Below are 21,590 nucleotides of genomic sequence, written 5' to 3' on the forward strand. Positions count from 1 at the left end.
GGTCAGGGAAGCTTTCCCTGAGGAAGTGACCTTTAAGCAATGAAGCAAGTGTGAGCCAGATTCATGGGTCACAGGCAATGGAAATGTGGGAAATTTACAGGCAGAGGTGATCAGTGTGCAATTTTTCTTTCTTGCCTTTTTTTGGGCTGCTGACTTTCATTTTCATCTTTCTCACCTATCCAAATCTTCCAAAGGCTAAGACGTAATATCACCTGCTGTCTGGTAAATGTGCAAATGATTTAGCAGTAGATGAATAAAAGAAAATGTACGTGAAGTGCAGGAGTCAAAAACAATAATAATAACAATAATACAACCCAAACTAAATGGACCGTATTCATACTCAAGAGTTGGATAGCTTTATTTACAGTAAGTTTCATTGTCAATTTTCATTAGGTGGCGCACTATCAATTTATGACACAGATTTTGGCTCATAAATTTCCCAGAGACCACTTAACAAGCTGTAGTCACTAGTGGTTTTGTATTTAACTCAAATGCATATAATTTTCCATGTCTTTAAAATAAGTTTTATGGCAAAGAGAGAAGCAGCAGCAGGAGGAGATAACATTGAAATTTTATAAGAAAAAAATATGTAAGTTTTATTTTCTGTCTATACCAGCTGATTCTTTGAAGCCCAGTGTGGTAATGAAGTAGATTAGGAAAGCTATTGGCCAGTCCCATTAAGCCCTTAGCTTCTAGAGGGCCCTGAGGTTTAAAAATCCCAAAGAATGTTCTTTTCAAAACTGTTTACAGATGAGCCTCAACTTTTGATGGGGTTATGTCCCAATAAACCCATGACAAATTAAAAATACTGGAAGTTGAAAACACATTGAATATCCTAATAAACCAATCATAAAGTTGAAAAATCATAAGTGAAACCATTGTGAGCCCAGGGCTATCTGTATAACAAGGAAATATTAGAAACAATGTGATTGTTTTCAATGACAGAGTTTTGCATAATGAGGTATGGTTTCTCCATACAATAAAAATGCTGCAGCCATTAGACAGTCTGTTGTAGAAGGAGGCTCAATAACAAGAGAGAATGCTTGTGATAATTTTATAAAAGCAAGATGACAAAACTTTACTGTGATAAAAATTAGATCAAAAGAGCTGGGTGTGATGGCATGCCTATAGTCTCAGCCACTTGGGAGGCTGAGGCATGAGGATTACTCAAGCCTAGAAGTTCAAGTCCAGACTGGGCAATATAGCAAGACTCTGTCTTCTAATTTTGAAAAAAAAATTAGGTCAAAATATGATATAGTTACAAAGAAAATGCATTGATATTTTAATGGGGGTTATATCTGCTTAATAGAACTATAAATTATTTTTATTTTCTTCTTTATGCTTATGCTCTCCAAAATTTTTGATCACAAACGTGAATTGGTTTCATAATCTGAAAAGAAAAGCAATAGATGTTCTTGTTCTTCCAAAGAGAAAGGAGAGATTTGGGTAGCAGTCATTCTTACAATGCACACACATCTGTGAGCAAGATGAGAGTTTTCCTTAGATAAATTTTGAGTCCGTAGCTTTTATGAGTGGAACAAAGGACCTAGAGTTCACTGCAGAGGATCTGAACAGGCTTTGATGCTGGAGATTGTGCTTGGTGATTATCAACTTTTATTTTTACAACACTGAAAGAGAAAGAGAGGGCCAATGAAGTAAGACAATGTTATAAGGAGTAGCTCTTTATCAGGAGTAATTCTTCTACCAATGACAGATTTTAATGACATCACTGGTTACATCTCACCACCCCAACTGCTGACTTTTTACGGAATTTTTATATGGCGCATTAATAATGTGTTGTGGTGCCTGCACGCTAGTTGTTCCTTTATTTTGTTCATATGGAGAGTGTGTGTGTGCATGCATGAAATCCACCTTTATTTTCATGGCCTCTGGATTTTGTGTTATGCTTAGAAGAGCCTTTGAAGATTATAGAAGTTTTACTCCTATTTTTTCTAGTGTTTTTATAGGTTTGAGTCTATGTACTTAAATTCTATATTCCTGTGGTTTTTGTTTTAATGTAAGTACAGTGTGGGGAGCAAGTTTTATTTGTTTCCATATGGCTAGCTACATGTTTCAATAGCATTTATTGAAAAATCCATCTTTTTACCAATCCTTTAAAATTCACCTTATAATTCGATTTTCATACACTTTGAGTCTGTTTCTGGAATTTATGCCTTTTAATTCGTCTGTTGGTCTGTTTCTATGCCAATACCAGGCTATTTTAATACCACAGTTTAATAGTATACTTTGATAATATCTTAGATCAAATTCCCCGAATCTATCCCTTCTTTCTTTTTCAAAAGCATATTGTAAATTTTTTTGAGTTAATGCATTTCTGAAATGGCTTGCCTGAACACTTCACTTCACTATACTAACTAGAATAGGTTCTTCCTTTCTTTTATATTCTTCAGAAAGTGAATTTTAGTGCTGCTCATTCCAGTGAAGCAAGATAAAATTGGTGCCAGGTTTTCAAAGACAGTGTCTATCTGTTCTTCAGAGCTTCTGTTGAGAAGCCATGTGGCCACTGGTGCTTTAGCTCCCTCTAGCCAAATGGAAAAGCCCCTTTCACATCTGAGCACCAAGATCTTTGGAATCTTGGCCATGTCTGCAAGCAAGATCTAGTCTAAAGCCTAATTACACGGTCTAGGACACATTCCAAATGAGGTATTATTGCTCTCCCATTCTGAGCTGCTATGGCCATCCCATTCAAAAAAGAGCCAAGGAAGTTCTTTTCAAAAGCAGCTGAAAAAGCTATAAACACTGGTTAACTCATTAATGCCTGATTTTTTTAAATTCCCATTTTTTTTTTTTTTACACCTAGATGTTAACCTTGGTTAACAGATCAAACCACTCACAAATGTCAAATCCCAAAGAAATGGAATCAGAATCTTCCAGAGTGGGACTCAGAATTCTGTATTTTTACAAACTCCCCAGGTAATTCTGATGGATCCAATCATTGGATCAGACTCAGGAAAACTACTGTGGATTATAGTACTTTATCCTCAATAACTTCATCTGTAAAATGGGAGCAAGAAATATCTATTTCATTGAATTGTTAAGAGTGATACCTAATATATATTGAGTCTTAATTGTATACCAGGCACTGTGCTCAGGGCTTTCCATCTATCATCACATTGAACTCTTATAATAGACCTGTAAAATAGATACTAGATTACCCCCCCGTTTACAGATGAGGAAACTGAAGTACAAAGAGTGTGTACCTCAATTTGATAAAAGTCATCCAGCTAGCAAGTGTGGAGGGCAAGCATATCAACTGCTAGGGTTAATGTGAGGATTATATTAAATAATGTATTTTAAGCATCTGGTACACAGTAGGTGCAAATAAATGCTCTCTCTTACCTTCCTTTATCTGCATGATTCTACTCATGCCCAGTAAAATTTACATTGAGAACAACACTTTGACCTTAGCAGTGCCCTAAGAATGGAAAGTTCAGTATTCTGGAAAGTAAAAAATGGAAGGTAGGTGGTAGTGGAAAGACGTGTTTGGAATCTCCAACAGAGAGAAACACAAAGTGTAATTACATAGGGAAAAACAGGTGCATGTGAGGGAAGACAGTTGCTTGCCCACTGAAGGTAGAATAAGGCAGGGTGATAACCTTTAAAAGAGGAAAGCCAGGGTACAAGATGAGAATCTCAAAAGAACAGAGTCCAAAAAGACACTTATTTCATCCCCTCCCACTGCATGGTAATCCGATTCCCACTTGGACATTTTCTGTGACAGGAAACTTAATTGATAAGGCAGATGAGGCTCCAGCTGTCAGAAAATTCTTCGTATTAATTCATTCTAGAGTTTCTACTCATAGGTTCTCCTGTGGCCCCTTAACGCCCTGAAGAATAAGTTTAATTTCTCTTCTATTTGGCAGTTCTTCACATATATCAAGACAGTTACCTTGTACCCCTGGGGCAAACCCTTCTGTTTCTTTCAATATTTCCTCATATGACATAGTTTCTAATGGCTTTACATCCTGGTCCCTCTACTTGTGCATGTAGATAATTTCTTTTTGCAACGTCTTAGTTGCAGACAACACTTCATGTGGGTACAACACTGGGCAGCACAATGACACATATCTTGCTTTACATGTCAGACTTCCACTGATGCAGCCTAAGAGCATTTATTTTTATTATTTATTTATTTTTTGAGACAAAGTCTTGCTCTGTTGCCCAGAATGGAGTGCAGTGGCATGATCTCGGCTCACTGCCAACATCTGTCTCCCGGGTTCAAGCAATTCTCCTGCTTCAGCCTCCCAAGTAGCTGGGATTACAGGCATGCACCACCATGCCTGGCTAATTTTTTAATTAATTTATTTATTTTTAGTAGAGACAGGGTTTCACCATGTTGGCCAGGCTGGTCTCGAACTCCTGACCTTGTGATCCACTCGCCTCTGCCTCCCAAAGTGCTGGGATTACAGGCGTGAGTCACCACGACTGGCCCTAAGAGCATTTATTTATTTTGGCAGCCACAATTAACTGTGGACTCAGATTATTTGTCACCTAAGACCCTTTATCTTGCTCCTATATGCATCTAAGACACCTCTGCCTCCAGCTGGCTTCACACAGGGTGGGACTCCACATTTATTCCTGTTAGAGTCAGCCCACTGCTCCAATATTGTATGTGGCTAGTGTTATATAATAGCATATCTTTCCCTCCTTGCTTTGTGTTATCTGGACATGTGATGCAAATCTTCTGTATTTTCCTTCAGGACACTGATAAAGTTCTGATGTCTTGACCTAGAAGAGAGGCTTCTGTCTTTCTGAGGGGAACTGGTATGGTATATAGGCTTTGAAATAAAAATAAAAATTCTGGTTTGCATCATGGCTCTGCCACCTACTATGTGACCTTCAGCCAGCTGACTAAATTCTGAGTTTCAGTTTCTTCATCTGTAAAATGGGGCAATAAAAACTTCCTCACAGTGTGGTTATAAAGATTGAGGGAGAAAATGTGGGGAAAGTACTTCTTAGCACAGTGTCTGGTATGTGGTAGGTGCTGCTGGAATATTGATTCCCTGCACTCTTCCTTTTGGTCAATGTGGACTCATTAATCAGCATCTTTAGGTTATGGTTAATTAACCAGTTATTAGTTCAGTTAATGATATCCAGTTCATATTTCTTCATCTTGTCCACAATATCTTGTCAAGTGCTTCGCTTAAATCCCACTTACCTAGAGTGATCTCCTCATGAAATGCGGGCAGAGACCAAGTAGCAATAAGATTCCATCTGTGTGTAAACTTAGGAAAAACATCAAGCTACTGATGAAGTTGGTTGACCTTGAAAACAGTCAGCATTCAGACCACAAGCACATATTGGGCACTCGGTGCCTGTCAATAAGCTGGGGATGGGCAATGGTGTTACAAAGATTTTTAAAAACCCCAAAAAACCGTAGTGCCTGTGTTCAAGGAACTTACCAGGCTAGAATTTTAAAGTCACAGGGGCCAGTCTGGGTAACAGAATTAGGCCAATTGATTTAATTCCATTTGTTCATGTATCCAGCCAACAGATATTTATGATGCACTTGCTAGGTACCGGCCCCGCCCTCACCACTCCACCCGACCCCGGCAGGCGCTAAAGGGGAGTGGGCATGATGGATAACGAAAAAGAAGACGCTGTCCTTCTATTCAGGGAGTTTAACATCTAGAAGAGCGGGGAGTTTTTTGTGCTAAAGGCCCTCTACTAAGCGCCTGAGATGCAAACATCAGTCCATTTCTCTGTCCTCTCAGCAAATGAGTCGCATGTTATTATCAAATTTTTATTTTCTGTAACTCTTTCCTTCCGTCTCCCTCCATAGACAGCTTTTTGCAGCAGAGAGCGCTGCCGCTGGGCTGGTGTCTGCCCCACTGTAAGTGGTCAAAACCTGGCTACTGGAAGGAGATGCAATGGAATCGCTCCGCGCTCGAGTATTCTTTTAGAACAACGGGAATGACAGCTCCAGTGGGACACTTGGAGGTCATGACGAACGCAAAGAACGTGAGAACATTTGCAGTCCTCGGAGTGGAAACGCCTTCTAGAAATACTAAGAATTCGTTCTCTCCTTTGGACTTTGGCAAACCAGGGGTTTTAGGAAGGATTTGGCACTCAGTGATCCTAAAATTGGTTTTCCTAGATGGAGCTGGAGGAAGGGGAGTCAGAACTGCTGCTTTTCGTCGGAGTGCCCCGAGTGGAGAAGGGCAAGGAGGAGGAGGAGGGGGGTGAGGGCGGGCCGCCAAACGCCAGCTGGCAGGGGACCCAGAGAAGAGGGACATCCCGGGTGACCCTGAGGAGCGCAGCGTGGGCACCGCAGTGGCCACAGCGAGTGGGAGACCTGAGGGAAAAGAGAGAGGGCAGGGGCGAGGAAACCCAAGGAGCGCGCGCGGATTGGTCCTCTCCTCGGGGCGTGCGCTCCTGTGCCCCAAATGATTGGTGGCGGGAAAGTAGCAGGTAAACCGGCCCCCGCCGCCTCGCCATTGGTCAGCGGCCTTTCTAGCCGCCACACAACTGGCCAGCGGGCCGCCGAACGGCACGCGGATTGGCTGGGGGCGGCCGCCGGGACCGGCTCCCTTCGGGCGCTCGGATTGGCTGGCGGAAAGAGGCAGGTATCCGGGCTCCGCGGCTCCTCCATTGGTGGGCGGGGAAGGGGGGTTGGGCACAGCGATTGGTGGGCGGGGGGCCGGGCCTGGGCCGGCGGGGAGCGGATTGGTCGGAAAGTAGGTTAGTGGTGCGACATTTAGGGAAGGCAGAAAGTAGGTCAGGGACGGAGGTGCCTGTTTACCCGCGCCGGACTCACCGCCGCCGCCGCCGCGGGATCCGAGTGCGGGCGCGGGCGCGGGCGCTCCCGGCGAGCCACGGTGAGTGTCAGGCCGGCGGCGGCCAGCGGCGCGGCCCCGCGCACCCCGTCGGGGGCCGTAAGCACCCTCGCGGGCACTGCACCCCTGCCGCCGCCCCGGGAGCAACCCGGCCGCCGGAGAACCCTGCCCGACGTGCCCGCTGCCGGCCTTAAAGGGCCCGTGACCGCTCCCTGCCCCCACCCGGGCCGCGGGGAGGCTGCGCCCCTTAAAGGCGCCGCGCCCGTCCGCCCCCATCCTCCTCTCCAGGGCTGGCGCTGCGGGCTAGGGCGGGCAGAGGTGCCGCAGGCGCGCTTAAAGGGGCCGGGAAAGTGTCCGCGGGAGTACCCACCGCCCTTCCGCGGGCATCGCTACCTGGAGGGGGAGGGGGCGGCCAGCTGCTTCTTAAAGGGACAGCTCTGCACTTGCGGGCAGTGACTCGGCCAAGGAGGACTCCTAGATGTATCCCCGGGAGCTTCGGGGATCCCCGAGGGGACCATCCCTGGCGGCTGTCCCCCAAGGGCGTCGGACGAACGGTGCCGCCGTCTGCCCTTCCTCCCCCCTTTACTTCCCTTTTGGGAGCTCCAGAGGCTGAATGGGGGCGGGGAGGGCGTCTCCGTCGGGCTTGGGGAGCCTGAGTCCGCCCGCCCCTTCGGCCCTGTTGCCGCCGCCGGGGCTGGCACTGCACCCGGGAATCCCCGGCCAGCCCCGGGCCGACCCTAGTCTGCGAACTTTCGTGGGGCTTGTGCCGTCCAGCTCCCGGGCAGCCCGCGAGGATGCCCTATGGGGTCAGCGGGCAGGTGCGCGTCAGCCTGGTGATGTGGCCTGGAGCCCGAGGGCCATCCTTGGAGCCCGGGAGCTCCGCGGAGGGCGCAGCGAGCCCGGCTCCCGCTTTGGGTTTGACAGATGTCAGGGAAGAAAAGGTTTCCGCTCGGCGATTGCCGGGTGTTGACATCCCAGAGAGCTCCCGGTTTGCTTGGAAGTAGAAGAGGAAGGTAGAGGTGAACGTCGATCTTGTGGGGCGCATGTCAGCCATCCCGAGGGGTCACGAGAGCCGGCCGCGGGTGAGCGCAGCTCCGGCGGGAGCTGGGAGGGAAAGGGTGCACTAAACACCAGCGACTGCTGTCAAGTTCTCGCCGGCCGGTGGGAGACCCGCTGCCTCCGCGTTCCGTACACCTCCTGACCCCTCTCCCCTCCCTGCCTCGGCCCCTTCCCGGTCACCCAGCGTTGTTTTGGCGCTTTGGCGCTTGAGGTCTCTTCTCCCTTTCTCCACCGCTACTCCTCAGCGAGGAATTATTAACCAAGTTTTCTCACCCAGCTTCCAAAAATCAAATCAGATTCCGTATTTGTGAACAAGCTCTTCTTGACACTACCCATATGCCCGTATTTCCACCATCATCGTTTTATTAAAAATCCATAAAAGCTGCCCCTTAGATGCATCTCATTTCCCACGACACCTGCTTGCTTGTCATTTTCCCTCTGACATCTGCTGTTGTTCACCCCTTTAATCTATTTTTATAAGACAACTATTATTTTAATTATTCTGGTCCCATTGATATCAAGATCTGTCAATTTGGGTTGGTGGAGTTTTTAATTAATGTACCCGTTGAATCATGAGCTTAAAATAATCATTGCTGCTCCTGAGCAGTTTTGAATAATATGCTCTCCGTGCTTGCAAGACTTAAAAAAAAATTCACTGGGTGTTAGATTTGATTTCCATATCAATGGAATTCCAAAATATTTTTGAAAATACAAAATTTAATCTTTCAGTCCGTGTTTTGTTACTCAGATCACTTTATTGGTAAGTCTTTAAAACAGCGTGTAGATCGTATTTAGAAGGTTTGGAAATTTCCTGGGCAGGATTTGAAATTGCCTGTATCATCTGAACCTGGGTCTATAGAAGCATTTTGGTTTTGATGGTAGATGTAGACAGTGAATTAAAACAATAAGTTAAAACTGTAGTTAAATTTGTTCTTTATTCCACCCTCTGAAGAATGAACAGGTCTGGTAGAAAAGCACTAACCTGGGAGTTAGGAGGTGAACATCCTGGTTCTAGTTTAGGCTTCATGGTGGTTCCAGTTGGGGCAAGTTACTAAATTTTTCTAGGTTATGTTTGCCTCTGGTGAAAAGTAAGACAGTTGAACTAGGTGATCTCAAAGATTCCTCTGTTCTAAAATTCTGTAAGTCTCTAAATATTTAATACATTTGAATTCAGGTTGGCATTTACCTCCTGGCACCTCCAGAATATCTGAGCTGAAGCCCTATTTTCATAGGAAAGTTAAGCAGATCAACAGATGGTGTTTTAAAGGATCCATTTCAAATGATTTATAAAATGATGATTACTCACGAGTTTGTCTGCTATTTGCAGAAGTGGTTTGCATGCCACAGGGCAGGAAAAGGAAGTGGCAGTGTTTTCAGATTTATCCTTTCACACCAACAATCTCTGTAGCATTTATATGCTAAAAGATGGACAAGCACCATAGAAAGACTTGGCCGTATTAACAAAACTGCATATGAAAAGGTAAAAACTAGATATTTAGTACCTCTCTTTGGTGTAAGGGTTATAATGTATCTTTAAGCTTTCTTTGTGATTTTATCATCAACTCTCACTGTGGTAGGAGAAAGTCAATGTTAAAGAAACAGTTTCTGCCCCGTGATTATATGCAGCGCTTTTAGGAAGCGTCATGATAACGAAAGTAGGCACTTGCAGGGAAGTAAAATATCCTTTCTAGATCCTGAGGTTTAGTTGGGAGCTAGGGACACAGGCATGTTATCCTTCCCCACCATCTTTTTTCATTGTCACCTTATCATGAGACTCAGATTTATCCCAAATACCCACCCTATCTTTTCTTTGCCCTCTCATGAAATTAAGTCCTGCTCTGACTCAACCCCCCTCAGCATCTCTTTCTTCCCGCTCAAAATGTCCTGTCTTTTTCCCCACCATCTCCTCCTCTCCTCCCAGTGAAGAGAAAGCAAGTGGACCTCTCCTTTGTCCCTTTTCTTGGCCTCTTACCATGAACAAGATTCTGGCCTCTGGTGGCAGAAGATCCTATGGTTTGGGTTTGGGCCGTGTGGCCTTGGACATGTGCTTGACTCCTCTGACCTTAGGCTTCTCCTCTTGGTGTAATGGCAGTGCCTGTCTCATGGAGTCCATGTGGGGATTAAGGGAGATGGTGCATGTAAAATGCCTGCACACAGGAAGCCGTTCCTTAGTGCCAGCTGCCATTCCTTCTCACCTCTACCCGGTTCTGTCACCAGAATATTAAATATTATTTGTGCTGTTTGTCCTTAGTCTCCCCCACCTCACCCTGAAAACCTTAGGCTTGATTTAGGAGAGGAAGAATGGAAGAGGTAAAAACATGTGTGGTGAGCCTGCTGTTTGCTAGGCAATCTACATGTGTCTTTACTTGGTACCCAGGTCCGTATACCTCTGTCTTTTCTCCCTCCTGCCCGCCTCCCCGCTCTCTCCCATCTCCTGCTCCATTCTTAGTACCTGCCCTCTGGCTTTTCTCCCTACCATCCTTCTTTATGTTTCTTCTCAAATTTTTCTCCAAAACTTTGTCTTGAGTTCCTGGGGCCCATCTGCCCATCCTTATTCCTGAGTGGTTGTTTTGGGCCCTTTTGCAGTCTTTTTTTCTTTTTGGTCAGGGTCTCACGCTTGCCCAGGCTGGAGTGCAGTGGTGCAGTCATGGCTCACTGCAGTCTCCTAGGTCTTAGGTGATCCTCCTGCCTCAGCCTCCAAGTAGCTGAGACTATAGGCACGTGCACCACACCTGGCTAATTTTTGTATTTTTAGTGGAGATGAGTTTTTGCCATGCTGACCAGGCTGATCTCAAACTCCTGGGCTCAAGTGACCCACATGCATCAGCCTCCCAAAGAGCTTGGATTGCAGTCATGAGCCACCTGACTCAGCCCCTTTGAAGCTTTTAACCTCACCTGTTTTTCATCCCTTGAAATCCTTTCTTCCCTCAGCCTTTGGGTCATGCTGGTTTCTTGATTCTCTTCCTGCACGCTATAAAGATAAGTGTCTGTCCTAGCCTCTGCTATTCACACGGTCCCCTGTGGCGCAGGATCCCCTCTCTAGCCCTGACCTGTCTCAGGATGTTCTGCTAACAGGTCCATTGTAGACATTAATGGCAGCCTGTAACCTGCATTTGTGGCCTTGGAGTTACAGGTTTGCAGACTGCTTGCAAGCACCATCCCATTGAGTCCTCATGTCACACTGGAGCCTACATCCCTTCATTCCCACGCTGTCCTAAAAGGCAGTTTGATTGGGTAGTTTAGTGTACAGACTCCAGAGCCAGATTTCATGTGCTAAGTATTCCCTACTGGCTTTGTGACTTGTGGTCAAGTTTCTTTTGCTCTCTATGCCTTGGTGTCCTCATCTATAAAACTGGGATTATAGTAGCCCCTACATCAAAGAGTTGAGGTATGGATTAAATGAGTTAAAGCATTGGAAAAAGTGTGCCAATCTATTCATGGTACGTCGCAAACACTCAGTGAATGTTGCTGTCAGTCTTGCTCCTCTTAGTTGCCTTGCTGGGGTGCCTTGGCCTGGTGTGCAGTGGTCTCCACATTCAGCCTGCCTGTCTGCCAGACCTTGCTGTGTCCCTGGACTTTCCAGTCACAGGGGTGTCCATTTCCTGTACCAGCCCTTGACCTAGTCCATCCCTCAATTTTCACATGTCCAAATCCTCCTCTGCTTTTAGGACCCAGTTCGGGGCCTTGATCCTGCAGAACTATTTCTTCATTTTGTTTTCCTTCCTCCCCATACCTGGCAGCAATGTCCTCATTGATTTTTCTTCAATTCTCTTAGGTTCTGCTGCGTTCCATATTGTGTTGGGCTGTCTCTGAGAATATCTCACCTGCTCACTCGGGCTGAGCATTCTGGGAAGAGTTTATCTTGCTTTCCCCAAAATGACAGGCACAGGGAGCCTTTAGGCTATGTACATTTCAGTTAAAGATCTTGAGGAGGAAGAGATCGGATGGGGTGAGCACTCAGGGATGGAGCAGGTAGATGGAAGAGGATGCACACTGCAGAGAGGTGGGGGTGAGAGACAAGGGGTGCAACAGGGCCATAAGTTGACATGGCCGTGAGTACTTAGGTCTTTGTGGAAGGCGGGTTTGAATTGTGGACTTAACTTCAGGGGGAGATAAGATTGGATAAGGTTTAGTCATCTTTGCTGCAGGGGAACGTCGAGTACTGGCATGTAATGGAGAGTGATTTTTACCTTAGTACGTGCTGTTCTTTTAAGTAGTGCAAACTCATCTTTATCTAGTCTGGTTAAAGAAGGGGATGGCTGGTCTGCCTAATTTAAATTTGGCTAATGCTCTAACCACTGGGTTTTGTGCATATACTGAATACTGGCATGTATTTATTCCTTCAGCCACTGTTTGAAATGTGTGACCTAGGCAAATCAGTTAGCTTCTCTGAGTCTGCAAAATAGAAATAATAATTGTAATGGTAATAGCAGCTAACATTTATTGAATACTTTCTATGTGCCAGCACATATGTTAGTTAGCTCTGCTTATTAACTCATTTAAACCCCGTAACAACTCCATGAGGCAGGTACTATTATCCTTACTTTACAAGTGACATGGTTTTAGAAACTGTCCAAGGTCACTCAGCTGTTACGACTTGGGGCAGGATTTGTGCCTGGTAAACTCCAGAGCCTGCCCTGTAACACCTGAGTAGATGCCTACTGGGAGGAAACACCCCGTTATATCCCTTACATCACTCACCCACACCATGCCAGGAGCCAGTAGGCCGACAGCAGTTGAGAACCAGCCTTATTGTTGACAAACGAGGTATGTGTTTCTTTTAGAGCAGGGCTGGCTGAAGCCCTCCGCATAAGGGATGTGCATCTGGATGCTACCTGAGCAGCAGCTCCGAGGGCTTGTGAGCATTCTCCTCACATCCTGTTGTGGCTGTCTCTCTGGCCTCCTCCTGCCTTTCTGCAGCATTGCTCTGACCCAGGCCCCCTGTGGCTCAACTAGCTCCTCCCCAGGTAGCTCCTTGTGTGATATGAACCTTCTAACATAACTCACTAACCCTACCCCCTACCCCCATCTACCCATCTGCAGAGCTCCTCACTGGGGAGGGGACCTTTTCAAAGGTCCCTCACCTTTGTCCACCTTTCCCCAAAGACGAACGTCCACAACCTTGGTATAGCTGCAGCCTTGGGGGGTGTGTGTGTGAGAGTGTGTGTGTGTGTGTGTGTGTGTGTGTATGTTTTTAATTCCAGTTGTTCCCCGAATACATTTAGATAGTAAGGGACACATTGTTTTATGTCAAGAACCTGTTACATAAAAATGTGTTACATAATGTTCAAATATATACTGCAGAGTGAAATTAGATACCACTTTTTTTTTTTCAAAGAATAAAAAGATAATAAACACAGGCTGTCCTAAATATAATTAACCTCAGATTTGGCAGGCACCGAAGGACATGCCCTGCCCTCAGAACTCTCGTCCTGAGCTCTGTCTTTCTTGAGTGCACTCTGAGCAGGATGGATGGGAAGTTGGCCTGAATCTGCCATGGTGTGCTCCTGTGAGGTGCTCTGGAAATTGTCTTTTTTTTGGTGGGGGGTGGGGGATGCCTTCACATCTTGCTCACTTACTACATCTTTCTCAGGCCTAAGCAGAGGGAAGAAGCTCCTTTTGCCCCCTCATACTTAGACCACCCTGGTCATCTGACCAGTTTTCTGCTCTGCTCGACTTCTTTCAGTCTTCCCATATGACAGGCCAGTTTTGCCTGCTAGGAACAGCCCTGTTGCCAGTGGCGTGCAGGTGGCACCGCTGTGTCCAGTCTTCTAGGCTCTCCAGGGTCTGGTTCTGTTCCTCCTCCCCATCCCTGCTTCCCTACTCAACCTCCATTCCCAGCCACATCCCCGTGCCCGAGGTTCAGTTCTGTTTCCCTCCCCCCTGCCCTCCCTAGGCCACCTTATTCACACTCTCCCTCTGACTGGATGGAGATCTCACTTCTCTGCCTGCCTTGGATCTCACTTCTCTGTGAAGCACCTCTGATGACATTTGCTCCATTTGTGTGTTCTCCTTTTTACTCTTGATTGTCAACCATTCATTTGTTCAGAAGCAGGGGTATGCTGTAATGAGCAGATTGCCATATCAAATGAATCAGGATGGCTAGTTCTCTCATTTTTGAATTGTTTCATGGTTAATTATCTCATGCTCACTTTCCACTCTCCAGTTTCACTCATTTACTCCATCGGTGAAATGTATTGGATGCATAGCACTGTTCTGGGCACTGAAGATACAGCAGTGAACAAAACAAGGGCCCAGTTAGAGGAGGCAGATGATGAACAGGGAAACACTTTCATGCCTCGTTGTGACAAGTGCTAGGATGGTAAGCAAATAGAGTAAGGCAGTAGTGATGAGGTATGGAGGGAGGGAGGTGCATTATCTGGATCACAGGGGAGACCTCTCTGAGGAGGTGACATTTGAGCTCAGCTTCAGAAAGATCTGGGGGAAAGTATCTCAGGAAGAGAGAACAGCATGTGTAAAGGCCCTGGGGTTGAAAGGTGATTGATGTTTTTGAGGAAAGTAAAGGCTAAGGTGACTGGATTGTGAACTGCTTGTGTAAAGATGTTTTCTGGCTGTTTTATACTCCCTTTAATCCTGAGCCCGGTGTTAGAAAGGCCTTGTAAATACTTGCATACAGAATTAGAGCGTTTATCCTTAGCTATATATTATAAAATAGCAATTTACCATACCCTGCTCAGAAGGCTTTTAATAAAACATTACATTGCATATAAACAAATTAAGGGGTTGAAAGGTTTTCTTATAAATGCACCCCTAGCATGTTTCACCAACTGTTACTGTTTTAATTGTGTTTAGTGCAGAATTTTATAGACCTCAGAATTCTGCTTTATGTGCACAGCCATCTTAAAAACAGGTTTTGTTTCAAAAGTTTGTCTGTAAGGCACTTGATGGAAACTTGGGATACATTTTTCTATAGGAAAAAATGAACTAAATCGTGGTTTTGTTCCTAGGCAAGCCCACAAAAGCTGTTTAGTGGCAACCGTAGCTGAAAACATACTGATTAGTATCAGCGGTCATCAAGCCTTCTGCTGTTAGACCCTCCACTGAGTAGCATTGTACCTCATTTGCTGTTAGCATTCATAGGACTCATTTACCTCCGTCACTTCTCCTGCCATTTTATCAGTCTGTTAAAGTTTTATGAAAGGGATTTTTTACCTTTATGCCTTTAAAATTTGGTTTCATGTGTTATAAATGAGACAGTAGTGCAGAGAGTGGGGAAAATTCTGGGCTGGGTGCTGGCAGAGGCCTGGGCTCTGGTCTTGGCCCAGCCACTGACTGGCTGAGTATCTTTGAGTAAGTTGTCCTCTTCTTTGAACTTTGATTTCTCAGGTTCTTCTTGGCTGTAAAATCCTGTTGTTTTCTCACCATAGCAGGGAAACATAGATATATTTCATTGTTCAAACCTGCCCTCAAATGGCTGCCTCTGATTTCTTTTTGAAGTATATGGCAATCAGCAATGAGGAACTCAGGCAGTTTTCATGTGTAGAGCTCTGCAGTGACATTCTCAGTATGAACCTTGATTTTGATCTGCTATCTTTCTTGATGAGTTAAGAGAAATTTTGTCCTAGAACTTTTGGTCCAGATAAGATTTCTGTGTTCTTGGCCAACTTATCTTCCATATAATTATGTAGATTGTATTTTTCTTTTTAACTCTTAGGGATAAAAATGGTGACTCTAGTTTGCCTGCTTATAAAATATACTTATAAGTGCCCTTAGGGAATGGAATGAGTTTGCAGGAGAGAGCAGAGCTGAAAGAGTGTGGGATCAAAAACAACTTTAAATGTTAAATGCAAAGCTATTTTCAGTACCCTGCTGGAAGAAGAAATTTTTTTCAAGGTTTTAGAGGATAGAAGAGGTTTTTGCTCCAAAGAAGAAAGGAACCTAAGGTTTTGCAGTGGTGAAAAGTACCTGATCCTTTAACCGATACCATCCTCCCTTCCCACCTCTGAGCTTTGTTTTTGACATCATGAGCCACATTTGCCATTTGAGAGGTTTGATATTTAAGTGATGCTAGTGGCAGAGCTCAACTGGCAGTGTTCAAATGACTTAGGTGCAGAGTGCCATGCTGCAAACTTCCTCAGTGCATTCTAGGGTAAGGGATGCCTCATAGGGAGTGACAGAGCACTTTTAGCACTGCCTCTATTTGGTCAGGCGTGAGTGGTGTGTTTCTGTTTTTCCTTGCTTGAAGGCATAGCAAGGGGTTGGTACAAGAAGTTGTTGTTTCGTGGACTTCGCTTTGGAGCTAGAAGGTGAGGTTATACCTAGCCTGCCTTCTTGGATGCTGGAATACCAATGGCAGTGTCATCTCTTTTGTTCTCTGCTATATCCCCAGCAATGAAAACTGTCTGTACAGCAAAGTCTCTTAATAAATACTTGTTTATTTAATCAAAAAGTAAATTCAGCTTTGAGTAAACCTCTAATTTCCTCCACTCTCTAACAGTGTAGGCATATAAAGTGGCCTTGCAAGGTACTTTGGAGTTTAGGTTACCATTTCTTTTTGACATCTGTGCTTCTCTTATTCTTCAGGTTGGTCAGATATCAGTGTCTTACTGATGTTGGTTGTCTCTGCCCTGCTGATGTTCATCTTTATGTTACCTTTAATTGGCTCCAAATTGCAGCAAATCTATAGCTGAGCTACATTAATTAAAATAAAACTTGTTGCATATTTATTTAGGCATAGTACTACACATTTATTTATTCAGTCAACAAATATTTGTAAGCCTATATGCCAAGGATGTTTCTAGGCCTAAAGGAAGAACAAAAATTACTGTTGTGACCAAGAAGCCTGCAGTTTCATTGCCTTGTGGAAAATATTCAAAGCTATGAATAATGCCAGTGAAGTGGTCTTACTTTAAGTGCTGCAGAAAGTCAGAGACTGGGGATCTTTGTAGAAGGGAGGAGGCTTCATAGAACTGGTCAGGTTTTCACGTTTAAGGATGGTAGAATTTTGATTCACAGACAAGGTGAGGAAGGTATTTCCAGGGAATGGCTGGGTAGAAACATACCATAATTAAAAGCACAGAAGTAGGAATGACCACTTTGCATTCATGGACACAGACTTGCCTAAAATGGAAGGTGGGAATTAAGTTTTAATTTAAGTTTGGAAGATCATAGAAGGTCCAGACCTGAAGCCATTTTAGACATCTAGTGACTTGCCTAAAGTGACAGCTGGTGAGTGGTAGATCCAGGCTTAAAATAAGGCTATGGGAGCTTTGGACCACTGGACATGGCTGTGTCCCAGCAGTCTCTAGATGCAGGATTTGGGCTTGATTGGGGATTTTCTTTCTTTTTTTTTCTGTTTTTTTTTTTTTTTTTTTTTCCACCAGAAAGTGTAATGGACACTGAGATTGAGAGTTTTAGAGTCATGAGCTGGAAATGGGCAAGGCTCTGTTTAGCCCACTCTTTGATTTTGCAGTTGGGGAAACTCAGTGAGGTTAAGTGGCAAGTCAGAGTTTGCCTAGTGAGTCAGAGACTGGTAGGCAATGGAGAACTACTGGAGTTATTTTATTATGATTATGATTTTAGTGACATGAAATATTTCCCCCTAAAGCATTAATCCATTGTAAGTGTTCCAGCTGGATTTGAGCAATGAAGGACTAAATGCAGCAGAGACCTGACAGGAGGCTACTAGATGAATCCAGGCAGGAGAGAGAGGAAGCCACAACTGGGAATTAATTGTCGATTATGTTAATCAGCATGGCTGTTATCAGTCACCCTTTAGATTTCTAGAGTGCGGTGAACATCTGCCTGTGTGAGTGGCTTTCAAGTGTGTGATTCTGCACTGTACTGTGACCAAGATGCCTTAGTTAATGAATTCTCCAGACAGAAAGTGCCATTATGGAAGTCGAATGTTTTAAAACAAATGCTCACATTTTCTGGCAAGAGCACCAGATTAATAGTTGGATAACATGCATTCTAGGCTGCTTAATCACCATATAGCCAAAGCAAATCACTTAATATCTCAAACTGAGTCTGACTCCTTATCTGTGGAACAGGTATAATGATTCTTGTTGAGCCCTTTTCAGTGTGTGTGTGTGTGTGTGTGTGTGTGTGTGTGTGTGTGTGAGATGCTTGAGTGAACTAAGGAAAGAATAGGCATTTTTGAAGCTGTAAAGTTGCTTCCTGGCTGCAGGGAGCAGCAGTGCAGTTTTTAATAAATAGTGAAGATGTGTTGGTCCTTACAGGAATAGCCTAGGAGAACCAAAAGAAAGTTCCCCTACCTCCAGGGCACATTTAGGGATGTGGCGCTGTCCACCAAGTGGGTGCTGATGTGCACTACTTTGTTTGATAGGGCCATGTTTAAAGAAGATTACATTTCACTCCCAGAAATCGGGACCCATAAGCCTAGGCATGGATGGGAAAGTTAGGCACAGTTAGCCATGTGAATCTGTTATATGCAGACACCTCTCAGGATAGTGACAGGCAGCTGTGAACCAAAAAATCAAGTGTCAGAATCTAGCCACCTGGCCAGTCTGGCATTCTTGAATGTTTCACCTGTCCTGGGGCATTAGGCAGTGATCCAGAGGAACTTTGATTAGCCTGGAGGATTCATGGCTGAGCCAGCATGCTGTCCAGGTAATACCTGGCTGCAAAGCCTGACTGGAGATCTGCCAAATCTAAATTTTTGCCTAAATTACAGTGCATTTATTATTATTATTATTAATAGCAGTGTCTAACCTTTGACTATTTGCCATGCCAACAACTGTGCTAAGTGTTTATGTGCCTTTTCTCATTCAGTCTTTATAGTATGCATATAAGGTGAGTAATGTCAGTTCTTGTTTTCTAATTAGAGAGACTGAAACTCAAAGGTTCTTCGGATACTAAGGGGGAAAAGCCATGATTCATACTCAGAACACTCTCACTCCAGTGGCTGCACGCATAACTGCTATATTCTTCTTTCTCTCTTTTCCTGGTACCTCAAAATGCTTCTTTTCTCTGTTTTTGAGGTTTCTGACTGTGTTTTTGGTTGATGGATGGGTTGCCACACAGGGACTCAGCTCTGCACAGCTCTTTTTCCTTCATAGCCTATGGCAGACATCCTACTTGGTACTCTGGCTTATGAGCAAATGTATGCCAGTGGTGAATGCAGCAGAATGACTAATTCTTGCCAGCTAATGCATGTGGGTGAATTTTAAGGACACCAAAATAAACTTCTCTGGGTCACTTTTTCAAAGATAGCTTGTAGTCTACTTAGTTTTCATGAAGATGCTCACCATGTCACCCCATAAAAGCCTTTCCAAATGCTTTGATTCTGATAACAATACCATAGAACATTCATGTGCAATTGACAAGCAGTTTTTACATGTAATGTCTTGTTTAGTGATCAGCACAACCCTATGAGACAAGGTGTTATAACTTCTCTTGTGGACCGGGAAATTACTTAGAGTTTAAACAGTCCAGTGTTCTACAACTGGTCAGTGGCAGAGGCAGCACTTAAGTATTGCTTTTGTGACTTAATTTACTCTCTGTTCAAGTTTCATCTTTGCTTTCTCTATTGAAGTTCTTAAATATTCTGATTCACTGAAGTCAGCAGGAATTACTAAAGTGAACTTCTTTGTGGTATACACTGTCACTGAATGAGAGTAAACAAAAGGTCGCATGATTGGTTGTTGTGTTGGGTTTAATTGATGTGTACCTACTTTGTATCATAGAGAATATACACATTATCTTTTGTGGGATATCATTGGTCCCACAGTCCTTCTAGCTTAAAAAATCTTAAGGCTTTAATATATGACAAGACATGGAGTTTATGTAATTTCTTGAAAAAGTTGGCCATCGAGTTCTTGGTCAGGAACACAAGCTTCAGTTATAACACTGTTTCCATGGAGACATTAGCCTTGGCTTGCATCATTTCAGCTTGCAGTGCCTTTCCTAGGAATGGAGCGAACTGCTGAAAGAAGAGCATTGGTTGTAGTTGTCACTTAGAGCTGTCTCCTGTACTGTTTCTGCAAGAGGCTGCTTTTGCTTTTCTGGGTCCTCTCAGTTTTTCCTGTGACCTAAGCATAAATTGTCTTTGAGATCCTGGTAATCTCATATTTTAAAAGTTTTCCATAGACTGGGCATGGTGGCTCATGCCTGTAATCCCAGAACTTAGGGAGGCTAGGCGGGCAGATCACAAGTTCAGGAGTTTGAGACCAGCCTGACCAACATGGCGAAACCCTGTCTCTACTAAAAATACAAAAATTAGCTACATATGGTGGTGTGCGCCTATAGTCCCAGCTACTTGGGAGGCTGAAGCAGAAGAATCACTTGAACCCAGGAGACAGAGGTTGTGGTGAGCCGAGATTGTACTACTGCACTCCAGCCTCGGAACAGAGCGAGACTCCGTCTCCAAAAAAAAAAAAATTTCCATGAAATAAAACTGAATGGAACACTTTTTTCCCCAATCCTTTAAAATATTTAATTGGTGGCAAGGGGCTTTTCTAGAAGAATGGAGACCTGGTCTCACTCAAGCTTCTTGTAATAGTTGGGATACTAGACAAGTCCCTCTGTTAAAGAGATCCACAGGCACAATGGCTGAAACCAGGTAGAAGTTTTCTCTCTCATGTACCAGTCCTGAGTAGATAGTGGTCCAGGCCTAGTATCTTTAACATATGGCTTCCATTTGATGGTTGAAGGTAAAATCTTACCATCTCCCAGAGGAAGGAACCAAGGGGGCACACATCCAGTCATTTTTAAGGGGAAGACCTGGAAGCAGCACATTCTTTTTTTCCAGTGGCCAGAACTTGCAACTACATATAGTTGCAAAGAAGACTGGGAGATATCTTTAGTTGGGAAGCCAGGAATCTAGCAAAATCTCTGTTTTTAAGGGTGGTGAGGAGAATGAATGAGGGGAGCTAGCCGTCTGCTGTGTTGTGGTGGCCATGGAAGGGATAAGTAGAGTTTGAAGCTGGTGTCAGTAGAATTGGAAAGATACTGAGTCAAGGGTGAGAATCTAAGCAGGCACACAGAAACCAAGGCATATGCAGCCATCTAGAGGTCAGGGTAGCTCTTGGCTCCGAAACTAAGCAGTGGGGGGAACACAGGCACTGAATGGAATGTGAATACCCAAAAGACATTAGGTTGACAGTAAAAGGAAATTTACCAGTGTGACTGAATCAGTAGAAAGAGCACTAGACTAGGAGTCAGAAGATGTGGGTTTGAATCCAGCCCTTTTACTTCATAACCTGGGGCAAGATACTCCCATAAATATTTGCTTTATTATCTAGATAATGGCAATAACAGTGATGGCCTTTCCTGCCTCCCAGGCTTAGTGTGAGACCAGAGTTTGAGGAAGTACTGTGCAGACTGCAGCCCAATGGAGATGTGCACAGTATATGCCCAGTGCAGGGCCTGCCATGGGTGTATTTGTTGAATGAAGTGTGAACTATTAAAAGAGTTGGGAAAAATGCATTATTCTAAGGAGATCTTAATCCTGGACAGTCTTCACTACCTGGCAGAAAGATTCTGTTCTCCACTGGCCAAGGCCTTGGGCCTGCATGTAAAACCAGGTACCCAGCAAACACATGAGCAGACACCTGCAGCTCCCTACTGGGTAGCATGTGACACATAGTGTGTCGTTGCCAAGGCCATTTGCTCACTTCTCTGTGTAGGTAACCGAGTACAACAGAACTGGAAGTATAGCCCATGAATGTGAACTAATCATTTCTAAATGATTTGGTCCACCAGCAGGTTAGAAGGCCACCAAAACTTCATTTCTTGCTTCAAAATAATAAG

The 21,590-nt window shown here is 44.4% G+C and overlaps 2 protein-coding genes across 43 annotated transcripts in view; one reads left to right on the forward strand and one right to left on the reverse strand.

Annotated features, from left to right (window-relative positions):
• Nucleotides 1-342: 342 nt before the first annotated feature.
• LOC103796223 (uncharacterized) lies at nucleotides 343-18,171 on the reverse strand. The gene is made up of 5 exons (XM_078339139.1): nucleotides 18,095-18,171; nucleotides 16,880-16,937; nucleotides 7,168-7,596; nucleotides 5,180-7,100; nucleotides 343-1,628 (listed from the first exon to the last, which is right to left on the reverse strand). The coding sequence occupies exons 1-4, from the start codon at nucleotides 18,169-18,171 to the stop codon at nucleotides 5,874-5,876; spliced, it is 1,791 nt and encodes a 596-aa protein (XP_078195265.1). The 3' UTR covers nucleotides 343-1,628; nucleotides 5,180-5,873.
• Nucleotides 6,744-21,590, forward strand: part of BMAL1 (basic helix-loop-helix ARNT like 1) — a 110,273-nt gene continuing 95,426 nt past the window's right edge. For 31 of the 42 annotated variants that reach the window (XM_035265846.3, XM_035265856.3, XM_078340559.1 and 28 more), the window contains exon 1: nucleotides 6,744-6,839. The gene's annotated coding sequence lies outside the window, so the exon portion shown is untranslated. Of the gene's footprint in view, nucleotides 6,840-7,469; nucleotides 7,880-21,590 lie in introns of those variants that run through there. The other 11 variants (XM_035265850.3, XM_078340568.1, XM_035265852.3 and 8 more) reach the window with 1 other exon arrangement.

Source organism: Callithrix jacchus, chromosome 10 (genome assembly GCF_049354715.1).
Source record: "Callithrix jacchus isolate 240 chromosome 10, calJac240_pri, whole genome shotgun sequence".
Taxonomy (NCBI): domain Eukaryota; kingdom Metazoa; phylum Chordata; class Mammalia; order Primates; family Cebidae; genus Callithrix; species Callithrix jacchus.

What these genes read in the sequence shown, in the direction of transcription:
- LOC103796223 (XM_078339139.1), bottom strand. Translation starts at nt 18,171, where the DNA reads ATGGCCCTATCAAACAAAGTAGTGCACATCAGCACCCACTTGGTGGAC. An exon ending in TCCCTAAATGTGCCCTGGAG is followed by an intron (nt 16,938 to 18,094) that starts GTAGGGGAACTT and finishes CTTCCATTTTAG; the next exon opens with GCAAGTCTGTGTCCATGAAT. An exon ending in GCGATGCCCGCGGAAGGGCG is followed by an intron (nt 7,101 to 7,167) that starts GTGGGTACTCCC and finishes TGCCCGCCCTAG; the next exon opens with CCCGCAGCGCCAGCCCTGGA.